Source organism: Labrus mixtus, chromosome 10, assembly GCF_963584025.1.
Source record: "Labrus mixtus chromosome 10, fLabMix1.1, whole genome shotgun sequence".
In the NCBI taxonomy this organism is placed as follows: Eukaryota; Metazoa; Chordata; class Actinopteri; order Labriformes; family Labridae; genus Labrus; species Labrus mixtus.
The window spans coordinates 10,127,287-10,139,872 of NC_083621.1; the positions used below are offsets into that span (position 1 = coordinate 10,127,287).

A 12,586-nucleotide genomic window follows, 5' to 3' on the forward strand; every position below is an offset into this window, starting at 1 on the left:
TTTTTAGACTCCTGAACCATTTCCACCGGCTCGCCACAAGGGCGCGTCCTTTAACCCCTCTTCTTCATCATGTACACTGACGCTTGCAGGAGAACTCAGGAGGGCAGCTATACCTGGTCAAATTCTCTGATGACACAGCTTTGCTGTCCCTCCTCTAAGGTCCAGTATCAGACCATAGGAAGACTCTACCTGATTTAATTTCTTGGTGTGACAAAAACTTTTTAGAACTAAATGTTTCTAAAACCAAGAAACTTTGATTTTATACGCAAGAGAGAGGTAACCACGTGTCGCATCATTCATAATGAAATAGTGGAAATCGTAAGTTTATACAAATACTTGGGTGGGCCTACGTATTTGGATGACCATCTTAAATTTGATGTCAACACTGAGTCCATTGCATTGTTATTCACTGTCATCCACAGGTTACGATTCATCACCAGTGACAGTAATCCTCATTACTCACAGTTCAATAAGTTTCACTGACCTGATGACGAGTTTCTGTGTCCTGGAAAGTTTCATGTCTCCAACTGTCACTCGATGGTCATAATTCAGAGCTTCTTACCATTGAAATCTTTATTTCAAAGTTTCCAGATATGTGCTCCTTTTATCACTGATTCAGTCATAGAATTTCTCCTCAGGCAACAAATTGAAGACAGAAGGTGACGGTATTGTTCATACATGTTGTAAGTTGTATTATATAAAGTTAAAGATGTGGAGCAACTATTACTACCAAATAATACAGAGGTCAGGATCAACATACTCATGTTTTCCTTTTTTAGATAATGTGGCTAGTCCAATTTATAATTTGAATTAAACTAATTTTGAATCATGAATCGGTTGAAAAACACTCTTTATCAACCGTTTGGTGATTTGAAACCAAAAGTTGTTTCTATGTAAATTATTTCAATTAACTTTTCTATTTTTTGTGTTTATCCTCACAACACAGTTTTAGATGTACAGTACATAACATAGTATGTATAATCAAAAAGGCTTTGTAAGGGTGTTGGTACTTTAACGTAGGTTCTGCAAGCTCCTACATCTTGTCACCTCCTGAACTCTGTGTTCCCACATTCTCATCTTTCCTACAATTTATTAAACCAAAGCAGAAAGACTGAAACTGGGGGTTTTCTCACTTATTGATCAATCAGCTCATTATATCACGAGCGCAAAGAGTTCTGAGAAAATAAGAAATTGAAGTGCTGTATGAAGCGTTTTGTATCTTCTGGGAACTATTGTGGCCTCCCACAATGAGGGAAGTTTTGATGACAGAAGAAACAGAAGACCTGACAGAAACTGTAGACAGAAAGTAAAACAACAAAATGCTGACGTGCTGTGAGGAGTTTCAATATATATGATTTATATAATTAATAAAACTGGTCAGCAAAACATCTGAAGATTTTTTTATCAAATCCTCAACACACCTTGGAGAAGCACTGCTTAAAGAAAACCTATAACAAATGTAGTGTCCTTATTCTATTGACAACCAAGTGCAGCAGTCCATAGAGAGCATTGTGTAATTTAAGGTACTCCCATCGTTGTTCATCTTTTAGACCGAGAGGGTAACAAAGTTGAGTCAGACAGGCAGGTAAATGCTGCAAATCATCAGAAGGTGTGTTTTCCTTCAACCAATAGAAAGCTGGTTTTTCAGCAGATGTCTTCACAACAACTTCAACAAAAGCCAGGAACCAGAAACTGCAATGTCAGTTCCTGTTGCTTCTAACACCTTTTTTTTGTTGTGTTAAAAGCAGCGGAAATAAGTCTGAATGTCTCGAGTGTAAGAACATTTACACTGATGTGACAGAGAGGTTTCTATCATTAAACCAGAAGAATAACAAACAATGATACAGAGTCAAGTCAAGAATTTTAAAAAAATGTCCAGGTCAATCTTGGTGCTCAGGTTATGTTTTGAAATGCAGATTATTTTTCCTCACCTTGACAAAATTACCTATTAGAGAGAAAAAAAAAAAAAAGGAGAACCACTGTTTCCCAGAATGCTGTCTGACTGCTGGTCAACAGGGGAAGTTTGAGAGAAACAGGGTCAGGGGGTGGTCCAAACTGTAACCCACGGGGTTCCTGCTGTGAGTGTAGGCTATATATGAGGAAACTGAGAGATAGCCCATTAATGCATATACCCCAGACGCTGAATAGACATTATATGTTTTATTTAACTCAGGAGCTGTGTCTGAGAGGAAGTCAGTCCACAAAGTTGTGCAGGATGTCTCAAAGGAAGATGCTGCAATCCTCCTCGGGAGCCCTGCTTCTCCTCTTGCCTTTGTTTGCTGGACCGGTCCTGGGAGAGATCAGCGAGGACTTCACCCAGTGTCTTGATTTCTTCTACGAAAGATCTCCACCACAAGGCATTACTCCAGCAGGATATCAGCCAATATGCCAGCTCTACAGAAACCAGTACCACTTTGCCAGCCTGTATCACCGTCAGCATCGCACACCATTGTACTCTGCGTATGTGCTCAGTCCTGCAGACGGCAAACGGCCCAATTCAACCTGGATGTATGAACCTCAGGTAGGAAGCAAACACTGTGTGGCATTCAAGTGCATGCATTAGGCTACTACCTTGAATGAGTTTGTGTTGAGATTTGTTGGGATACTAGACTAAGTTGATTTTAAGGACACTTATCTGAATCTAATGCAATCAAACAAAAAAAATACTGCAAGAAATCCTGCTGTCGTAAATGATATAACTTCTTTCTGAAGCTAAAAAAAAAGTTTATGAAAATAAAGGATGCACTTTTGATGCAACATCTCAATTTGACTGCTTATTTACTCTACTCTTAGTTGCTCTATACTTGTATATGTGTAATGACAATAAAGTTGAATCTCATCTCATCTCATTTTTAACAAACAATTAAACTTACCAGCAAAATATTGGCAGATCTCTAGCAAATAAAAATATACATATAAGTGTAGCTAGATGCAGTCTCAGTCTGTTCATGTAGTCTGCAGTTCATCATTCACTTTGCACAGGAATATAAAATGATTATATTTTTTTTGCTCTAAACAATAATGCATTAGACTTTTTCTGTTGAGGTGAAAAAGAAGGAAAGTAACATAATCAAAGTTCCATTTTTATTTTTGTTTTGTAATCTACATGTGAAGGTAAATAGGTCACACGCCCATTTAGAGTACAATCACATGGACTATTCCACCCAAACAGTAAAAAGCACCAGTAACCAGAGAGATATTTTGGTGTAGCGTCTGAAAACTGACATGTCCTTTTCTCTGTCATGAAGTTGGTGTTCTCCCGTGCCAGATCAGAGATGAAAGTCTTCGACATTCCCGTCGACCAGAATGTGATCGAGAGCCAGGCGGTGCCTCAGGACTACAGGAACTCAAACTTCACTAAAGGCCATCTCAATCCCAGCATGCACCAGAAAACAAAAGAAAACCGTGAGGCCACATTCACACTGACAAACATTGTCCCTCAGCGAGCGGGCTCAAACTCTGGCCCCTGGAACCGTCTGGAGAACGAGGTATTGAAGAAATTCAAGGCCTTCTGCAACGGGTCAATGTATGTGATCACCGGAGGCATGCCGTATGAGTCAGAACCCCGCTGGATCAATAACAGGGTATCTGTTCCTGAGTACATGTGGTCCGCTTACTGCTGCCCGTCCTACAGTGCCAGCCTTCCTAAGTCTGTGAGGTCGTTTTTCCCCACATACGCAGCAGTGGGCAGAAACGACAGAAACAGTGATGAGCAGATAGTACCAGTTGACATCAAGTCAAAAGCATCGTTCAGGGGCTATGATGTGAGGAGGATGTCGTTAGAGGCTCTGGAGGACATCCTGAGTCACAGGCTGGCTATGCCTATCAGTCTGTTTCAAGGACAGTGTCAGGAGCAAAGGGGAAAAGATTAGGTTTTGTTGAAATCATCTGTTATGGTTGTTCATAACTGGCTTTACTTACATCCTTGTTCTCTTCATAATTACTGAATAAGAGTTTGGTTAGAAAAAAAGGACGTACTGATGATTATTTCTTGATGATAAGGGTTAATTAAGAAGATATCTTTGTAAGCATTACCTTGTAAAATGTTCAAAAACTAACCCTGTTTTAACAACAAGACTGAAACTGGTGAAGAGTTATCTGTCAATAAAATATTGAGTGAAAAACATAATCATAGAGTAAGTGCATCATCTTATTATGTTTTTTTCATATACAAATGTGAACACCTCTTTATACATTTTTTGCACATGTGGTCTGTAAGTACACAGTGGTGAAGCACGCAAACGGTAAAGACAATTGGTTCCTTAATACTGACACGTAAAGCAGTTTTGACCTTTTATGACTTAATCAGCAGCAGCCTCAGAATTAAAAAAAAAGGTTATGCACATTTTCTCAAAGGAAATAAAGGAACATGTTCCTATTATTTTTAAAAAAAACACCAACACAAGCAGCAAAGTGTTCTTTTCTGTCCTCTTAAAGCATGATTTATACCTCTCTTTTTGAAGTGAGGTAGTTTTCCTTACAGAGCCTACAGTTCATAAGGGTTGAGTCTTGTAAGCCTTTTCAAAGGGCAGTGTGAGACATAAAGTGAGAGGAGCTCTGGTTCTGTTCTTTCTGCTCAGTTTATCTGTTACACACACACCTCTCACTGTTCCATTACTGAATAACATCCAAGTGAAAATGTTTTGTTTTTTTGTCATGATGATTCAGAATAAGAACGCAAAAATTGCCTCTTGTGAATGTTATCATGCAACATATTGACAACCCTTTAACTTAATAAGAAAAGAGCAGCCTTCAGAAAAATTGATTTGTTTATTTCTTCATGTGACCAAAACACAGACATACAAAATACCAAGCTGTCAATTACATTTTCAGGAAAGAAATGAGGGCATTGGCTTTAGCACGATTGAGTTATTGATAAAAAGAGAAAAATGTACAATATAATCATAAATAATTAAAAGGTAACTTTGTACACACAAATGAGAACACTCCGACAAAAATGGCTGCACATCTGAGATTGATTTTGTTTCTCCTCCTAACATTCCATACAACTGACTTCCTGTCAAACTTTGGACATATGCCTTCTTTATTTATTAAGTGTGTAAAAAAGGGAAATTCCAAATCACTGAGAATAACATGAGCATCTACCAATCATATTCATCACATTAGTTCTACCACATTCAATGAAACACTTTCTGTTTCCAGTTCAGTCAGGGATCTGAAGGCCGGGCCTTAAAAACAGCGGTGGTTTTTCAGTTGCTCCACGTCACTGAAGCCGCTCCCACAGTTGGAGCACTGAAGTGTCATCTTTTCACTGTTGTGTATGAGTTGGTGTCTCTTTAAGTACTCCACCCGACTGAACCGCTTCCCACACGCTTCACAACCGTATGGACGTTCACCTGTGTGGATTCGCTGGTGGCGCTCCAAGTTGCCGAGTCGACTGAAGCTGCGTCCACACTGAGGGCACCTGTGTGGCCGCTCGCCTGTGTGCACCAGATGATGGCGTTCCAACGAGCGCGAGTGGGTGAAGCGCTTCCCACAGATCTCGCAGCAATGTGGACGCTCGGCTGCACACGCGCACTCATGGTTCTTCAGCGCCCAGGAATGGCTGAACGTGTTTCCGCAGTGAGCACAGGGATACAGACCATCCTCGCTTCCACTGCTCTGATGTTGAGAGCCCCCTAGTGGACAGGGGTGGTCATCCAGCTCAGCCTCAGACGTGAAGCCTCCTCCACATTGTGGGCAGAAGTGAAGCAGGTCCCCACCTCCTTCCTCCTCCCCACCGCTCTCTCCGACACTCCCTGGAGCAGAAAGGTGGGGTGGGTGCTCAGACTCTCCAAGCTCCATCACATCCTCTTCTTTCATGACCCCGGCCGAGTCACCCTCTCTAGACTTCTTCGAATAGCCCGACTTTGAATCCTCTCCAGCACTCACACTGTCCTTTAACTGGCCCTGCTCCACCTGCTCTTCCCTCTGCAGTGTGGGGGGCTGAGGCTCCAGCTCCCCCTCCTGCTCCATTCCATCAAGACCAATGTATTTTGGAGCCAGGCTGATCTCGCTGCCTGGCGTTCCATCTGATTCAGGGCTGACAGGCTGGGAGGATTTCATGGAGGCCTCCTCACGGCCTCTCTCAGCTCTCAGGGCTGACTCTAGACCCCTGAGCTCATCCATGGTCATTCCTCCTTCTGATGGCTCCACTGAGCCCACCTCCCAGTCCTCTTCGTCTCTATCACTCGGATGAAGGGTTGGTGGATGATCTGACAGGTCACCTGAGCAGAGACAGGGGGGAGAAGGAGAGATGTGGAGGAGAAACGAAGAGACCTGGAATGAGCAATCATTTCAACTTCCTTTCAAACTATTTATCTCTACACATTTCATTAACTCCCCCTCCCTCAACCAGTGTGTCCTGGGCTGATTACCTTCGCTTTGGACTCTGGAGACACTGCGCTGGTTCTTGTTGGGCAGATCCATATTCAAAGCCTCTTTGATAAGTCGGAGAGAAGCAGGCTGATAGCCTTCTGTTTGACTAAACTGTATAAGGATGCACAAAGAGTTACAGGACAAACAGCTCAAACCGGGTAGGATATACATTTTTAAATCCATTAAATAATTAATTAACATGTAAAATGATTCTATAATGCCATTTAAAGTGTATCCCCTCCAATATTATATTGTTGATTGCTATTTTGACTTTCTCCCATCTACATCTTGTTATTTTGTAGCCAAAACTTTATTTGCACGACACAGTGGAATCAGATTTCTCTATCCTTTAACTCAATGAAACATTATTTACAAAGTGAACATCAAGCTGTATTGAAAGAGGCTTGGGAGGGGGGTGTCAACAAAGAATAAAGTTCATTTTCATATCGGGGTTTCTTCAATTGTGCCTCTGCTGGACATTAGGAAGAGTGCAGGGTTATGGCACTTTTTCAATGGCTTCCCCTTTGAAATCAAGAAGGTACATCCACTTCTTTTATACGGTTAATAGTTCTGGCCCGGCCTATTCAAAGTTTAAGTTGTATAACTAGTTATATTTCTTTACAGCCCCACCCTGTAGGCATCTGCAACACTTTGCAATTCCTTTACATGTATGCCAATAAAATTCTACATTCTTTGTATATTCAAATACAGCAGAGAGGTGCAAAGTTTATCTTCAACCTTGGTCGTGGAATAGAATAACAAATAGCTTTGCACTACCAGTAGTATTATTTGCGCCTAAAAGCATGAAACACTTGAGATGTGGAGAGCCCTACTCCACAGGCTCTCCTGGAAGCTAAATATCAAATCAATAGCTTTGCTTTTATCCACTTCATCTCTGCAGTGATTTGACGGATGAAAACAAAAGCAAAACTCTCTCTGTCTTTCTGTATCATCTCTTTTTTTTTTTGTCTTCACTTTTTTCATTCTACATGAGGCTGAGAAGTGCAGAGATACTGTGGCACTTTTCTCCTCCTACTCCTCCTCCTTTGAGAGAAACCGTCTTCCTCACCTCCTCTTTGATGTTGGCCGTCTCCTCCCCCTCACCGCTGAGGGTGCCCTCCCCTCCATCGTCCTCCACCATCCCTCCCTCATCCTCTTCATCCCTGGGGAACTGGATGAGGTACATCTCCCTGGCCTCCTTCCCCCCTCTTCCTCCTGCTACCATCCCCACAGCTCCTCCTCCCCCTCCTCCTCCTCCTACTCCTCCATCACTATCAGCACAGCCACCTCCTCCATCCTCCCACACACCTCCAGGCCAGCCTTTGCCATAGGCTGCTGCTGGGCCCTTCTTTGACTTGCCTCCTGTGGAGAAGAGAGAGAAAAGGAGAGGGTGGAAGGAAGGGAGGAGAGGGAGGAGAAAGTGTGTGTGTGTGTGTGTGTGTGTGTGTGTGTGTGTTGGGGGGGGGGGGGGGGTGCATGGAGAGACAGAGGAGGGAGAATGAAATATGAGGGGGAGGGAGATAAGTGGGAGGAGATGATTGTGAGACCAGGAGAGAGAGACGAGAGGGGGAAGAGGTTGGATAAGTGGGAGATGAGGAGGAGGAGGTGATTGGATCGGCAGAGAGAAACAGGAGTAGAGAGGGGGTTAGGGGGAGGAGAGAGGAGAAGAGAGCAGAGGAAGCAGAGAAGGGGAGGAGGAGTGAGCATGATGAACGAGGGAGGAGAGAGGCAGTGTAGAAGGACAAGGGAACGGGAAGGAGAAAAACACGTGACAGCAAGGAGAAAATATAGAGGAGAATGTGGAGTTTGTGTGACAGGGGAGGACAGCGGAGGTTTTGTCACAGTAGAGGGAGAGAGGGAGGAGAAGTGGGTGGACAAGTTGAAGGAGAGATGGGGTGTAAAGAGGAGAGAGAGAAAGAGGAGAGGAAGAGAGAGAAAGGAGAAGTGTTGAGCAAGAGCGTAATTACGTTGGTGGTGGAGAGGAGTGGAGGAGTGGAGGAGTGGAGGACGGAAAGGAGGGGAGGGTGTGTGTGTGTGTGTGTGCAACGTGATGAAGGAGAGCACAGAGCAGGAGGAGGTGGGGGCAGGGAGAGAGAGGAAGGAGGCGAGGGCGTGAAGAAGAGAGGAGCGGAAAGGGGAGGAGGCAGGTTTTGAGTGAGACAGACAGACGGAGAGAAGTGGTGAGGAGAGGAGGTGGGGGGAGGGAGAGGAGCACGGCAGGGAGGGAGGGAGGGAGAGAGTGTGCAGAAGCACAGAGGAGTGGGAGGGACAGAATGCAGTAGAGAGAGAGAGAGAGATAGAGGAGAGGGGGAGGTGAAGGACAGAGGGAGCGAACATGAAGAGGAGGCGGAGGAGGAAGGAGGAGGGGTGAGAGGGAGGGAGGAAGGAGGGAGGGAGGGAGAGATCAGCTTTTGCCAGATGGTTTCCAACAAAACAAGTGCGTCTTCATATAAGCCCTGACTGCACTAAAAAAAAAAAAACCTTTTTGTCAAATAACACACACAAGAATGGTATATTAAAAATGTTGCTGACCCTTTTTTTTTAAAGATAGCTTTACACATGACACAAACTATAGGTAATGTAAGTCTCACTTATTAAGGAGTAAAGGCCACCCGAAAGACAAATACTTACGGGCCACCTCAACTTTTCGTTTGTGCCGCCCTCCTCCTCCTCCTCCTCCTCCTCCTCCTGCTCCCTCCGCAGCAGACAGCCCGGCGTTGCGGCGGTTCGCAGCCCAGCCGAGCCCGTACTTGCGCTCGGCTCTCAGCTTGTTCTCGGTGAGCCTCAGCCGCAGCTTGAGAGACTCGTTCTCCCTCCTGTTGAGGGACAGCTCCACCAGGTAGTCGTTCACGGACTCCTGGAAGAGTTTGGTGATCTCGCAGACCGAGGCTCGGATCAGACTGTCCATGACGGCCGTCAGATGCGTCTCAAACGTGGACACCGACTCCTCCATCATCATCGTCGTGGCCACAAGCTTCTGATGGGACCTGATGATGGTTCAGTACCAGCATTTTAATTACAGAAGTTGTACATGACATGTTTCACACTGGTTCAATAAAAAAAAAAAATCACATAACCACTATTTATAGAACCCAAATGTTAGACACAAATGTTATGTTCGTTTGTCGTTTCTTTATAGTAGTAAAAAAACCAAATATGGATTAAATCATCTGGAGGTGTGACAGAGCTGTAAACCCACACACTTACATTATGGTTATACCACCTCTGTAACCTTTTTTCTGAAGACTACATTGCCTGTTTCGTCAAAAAGCACAACAGTGGCATCGTACTTTAACACCAAAATACACTAACTGTGCAAGGCGAGCTTGTTTTTAAAACTTACAGCACAATAATGTTTAAGCAGGAGAGCGGCAGTAACCCCTCCGCGACGGCAGAAAGTGATTGTGCTAGCAGCAGCGATGCTAATTTAGCTTTGTATACGTACCGTTTTGAAAGACGAAATAAAGAAGAGTTACTCAGACGCGAAATGGCGACAGACTCTGCGATTTCACGGATCGTGGACGAGCTGGTTCGATGTTCATTCCCACGGAGACACGGCGACAAAGAAAAGCGTCATCCAACTTCTGCCCTCTCTCTCCCACACTGCCACTGTTTTCCTCTTCGCTTCCTTCAGCACTGCTTAGTGATGCTTGAGAGCACTGCGCATGCCCAGTACCGTAATTACCCTAACACTCAGCCGCAGCCGCACCCTGGATTAAAACCTAAAAACCAACCCTGGATTCGCATATATAGAAGCTTTCCTTTTTTTTTTAAATGAATCTATGCCGGAGTTTTTTTTTTTTTTAACAATTTTATAATTCAACAAATAAAAAACAATTTAAAATGAAAAAAACAACAACTCCTAAATGGTTGGCGTTTTGGCTAGCTTTTTCAACAGAAGGGTCCTCCAGGATGGATGGGGGCGCTATGGTAGTTTTGGGTGACATGATTAAAACTCCTAGCACCACTTTTCGTGTAAGGAAGTGTTTCGTCGAGGTCCACAGTCCATAATAATATAGCGTCTGGTCTGCAGCTTTTGGGGGGAAGAAAGCCAGAAAAAAGTTGTAATAATGCCGATGTTTGTAGTGAACACCAATGTGGCCAAAGGCGATGTGCCTGCAGCTCTGCTGTCCGAGACCTCCGCGGAGCTGTCCAAAGTTATGGGCAAGCCTGAACAGGTAGGCCTGGGTTTCTTTGCTTAACAAGGTTTATTTCTTTGTAATGCATTGGTAATCATTCTTCCCTGTATGGATTAGCTTCATAGATTGAACCTACCTCACCAGAACCAGATATATTATATATATTATATGTATGATATTATATATAGGCCTATTTGTTAAAGGAGTAGCTGCTACTGAGGAAACATTTTCTGGAATTTTTATTCATTTTTAGCAAATAGTCTACAGTTTGTGCTTTCATGGTGTTTTTTTGTTAAGGATGGTTTTAACCATTTAAAGTGACATATTTTTTAAATGCTAAGAGCTATTGTATTCTATAAATATTATGCTATGTTTAAAACCAAAGTTCATTATTCTCCGCCTAATTCATATTGAGGAGAATACGATGACCATTATGTAGGAATATTAAAGTGCCAAACCCTTCTTAGAGAAAATGGACCCAGGTCAACTTTTGGTGCTTCTTCATAGTGGGGTTGCAGTTGGGGTATTTGAGGTCATGGTTTCCAAAAGTCTTCACTCCAACCTTCACTGTAGTCTGTATTTGAACAGGCCTGTCTTTACACTGCTGTAACTATTTTATGCCATAGGGGCTTAACGAGGCAAAGAGCCACATAAACTGACAAAGTCATGACTGATCCGGACAGTGTGGAGTGACATCAGTGTTGTGTCTCTTGTCTCCAACCAGTACATTGCAGTGCACATCAACTCTGACCAAATGATGACGTTTGGGGGAAAGGGGGACCCGTGCGCACTCTGCTCCCTCCACAGCATTGGCAAAATCAGCGGGGCACAGAACAAGCAGTACTCTAAACTTCTGTGTGGACTGCTCAACAAACACCTGGACATCTCTGTTGACAGGTATGTTCCAGACACATAATGTAACCAGCCAATCTGCTGCATTTAATCGAATTAGAACGGGTTACACGGTGACGTAAACACACAGACTCTCGGATACCATTAATCTCACTTACAGTACCTTGCTCTCCGTTAAAGCTTTATCTCATTAACTTTTTTTCCTCATTGTGTCTCTTTCAGGATTTATATTAATTTTACTGACATGGATGCAGCCAATGTGGGTTGGAACAACACCACCTTTGGCTGAGAGGGAGCAAGACTCTGCAAGTTACAATAAAATAACATTCCACAATGTTTCTAGAAGTAGGAAATTCAGTCAAACTGACCCGTTAGATATGTCAAGACATCTGGTTATCCAATAGCCTATTAACTCTTTACTCTACTAGGACACTGTTTGCTTTGCACTTGTCATTTTTGACCTGGGGGAAATAAATGAAACCCTGCATATCATTAAGGAGTCTCTGTTTTCCTTTGGTCGTCTGGCCTGGTAAAAACACACCACACTTTTTAAGATCAGTTTTTTGCACATTGAACAATTGACGTCATAGGTTTAACCCTAAAACAGAAGCTGCCAAGTGGAATAAAAAACGTCCTTGATTCTCACTCCTTCTCTCTTACAGAATCAGCTTTATTGGCCAGGTATGCTCACACATACAAGGGGTTTGACTTTGAGAAACTGTACCCTCCATGTACAAAGGCATAACATTAATTATTAACAATAAACAACAGACTAATATGTACAACACTAAGTAAGACAATAGTGCATCAGTGAGTAGTGCGAAAGATAATAAACACATTAATAAATGATGTCATTGGGAAACGGGTGGGATCATTTACAGTTTTTACAGTCTCTGCATAAAGGCAGTATGCATAGTTTGATATTAGATTACAGTATTTACATGATAAAGTGAGTGACCATAAAAAGTGGATGAATAATCTCATTAACATTCACAGTGGGGTTAATGCACATGACAGATCTGACACTGTGACCGCCTGGGGGAAGAACCTGTTCCTGTGTCAGGTTGTTTTGGCGTACGGTGATCTGTATCGCCTACACGAGAGGAGGAGCTTCAACAGTTTGTGTCCGGGGTGTGCGGGGTCTGCGCTGATGTGACCTGCCAGCTTCCTGACCCTGGACCAGTACAAGTACTGGATGGAGGGCAGGTTGGCACTGA

General features: G+C 43.3%; 4 protein-coding genes across 4 annotated transcripts in view; 2 read left to right on the forward strand and 2 right to left on the reverse strand.

Annotated features, from left to right (window-relative positions):
- selenoh (selenoprotein H) overlaps positions 1 to 12,586 on the reverse strand; it is a 291,866-nt gene that overhangs the window by 128,438 nt on the left and 150,842 nt on the right. The window lies entirely within an intron of this gene.
- LOC132981911 (endonuclease domain-containing 1 protein-like) lies at positions 2,120 to 4,129 on the forward strand. Its single transcript, XM_061048041.1, has 2 exons — positions 2,120 to 2,521; positions 3,249 to 4,129. Exons 1-2 carry the CDS (start codon positions 2,123 to 2,125, stop codon positions 3,870 to 3,872), a joined length of 1,023 nt encoding a protein of 340 aa, XP_060904024.1. The 5' UTR covers positions 2,120 to 2,122; the 3' UTR covers positions 3,873 to 4,129.
- Positions 4,752 to 10,009, reverse strand: si:dkeyp-121d2.7 (zinc finger protein 892). Its single transcript, XM_061048043.1, has 5 exons — positions 9,824 to 10,009; positions 9,010 to 9,365; positions 7,448 to 7,740; positions 6,378 to 6,489; positions 4,752 to 6,227 (listed from the first exon to the last, which is right to left on the reverse strand). The coding sequence occupies exons 2-5, from the start codon at positions 9,335 to 9,337 to the stop codon at positions 5,191 to 5,193; spliced, it is 1,770 nt and encodes a 589-aa protein (XP_060904026.1). The 5' UTR covers positions 9,338 to 9,365; positions 9,824 to 10,009; the 3' UTR covers positions 4,752 to 5,190.
- mif (macrophage migration inhibitory factor) lies at positions 10,372 to 11,861 on the forward strand. Its single transcript, XM_061048044.1, has 3 exons — positions 10,372 to 10,556; positions 11,242 to 11,414; positions 11,592 to 11,861. Exons 1-3 carry the CDS (start codon positions 10,449 to 10,451, stop codon positions 11,656 to 11,658), a joined length of 348 nt encoding a protein of 115 aa, XP_060904027.1. The 5' UTR covers positions 10,372 to 10,448; the 3' UTR covers positions 11,659 to 11,861.

Bases quoted from the DNA above. Each gene is read 5' to 3' on its own strand.
- si:dkeyp-121d2.7 (XM_061048043.1), bottom strand. From the start codon at position 9,337: ATGATGATGGAGGAGTCGGTGTCCACGTTTGAGACGCATCTGACGGCC. The intron at 7,741-9,009 runs GTAAGTATTTGT...TCTTCTCCACAG, and splicing joins ACGAAAAGTTGAGGTGGCCC to GAGGCAAGTCAAAGAAGGGC. The intron at 6,228-6,377 runs GTAATCAGCCCA...GTCTCTGCTCAG, and splicing joins CTCCAGAGTCCAAAGCGAAG to GTGACCTGTCAGATCATCCA.
- LOC132981911 (XM_061048041.1), top strand. From the start codon at position 2,123: ATGCATATACCCCAGACGCTGAATAGACATTATATGTTTTATTTAACT. The intron at 2,522-3,248 runs GTAGGAAGCAAA...TCTGTCATGAAG, and splicing joins CCTGGATGTATGAACCTCAG to TTGGTGTTCTCCCGTGCCAG.
- mif (XM_061048044.1), top strand. From the start codon at position 10,449: ATGCCGATGTTTGTAGTGAACACCAATGTGGCCAAAGGCGATGTGCCT. The intron at 10,557-11,241 runs GTAGGCCTGGGT...GTCTCCAACCAG, and splicing joins TTATGGGCAAGCCTGAACAG to TACATTGCAGTGCACATCAA. The intron at 11,415-11,591 runs GTATGTTCCAGA...TGTCTCTTTCAG, and splicing joins CTGGACATCTCTGTTGACAG to GATTTATATTAATTTTACTG.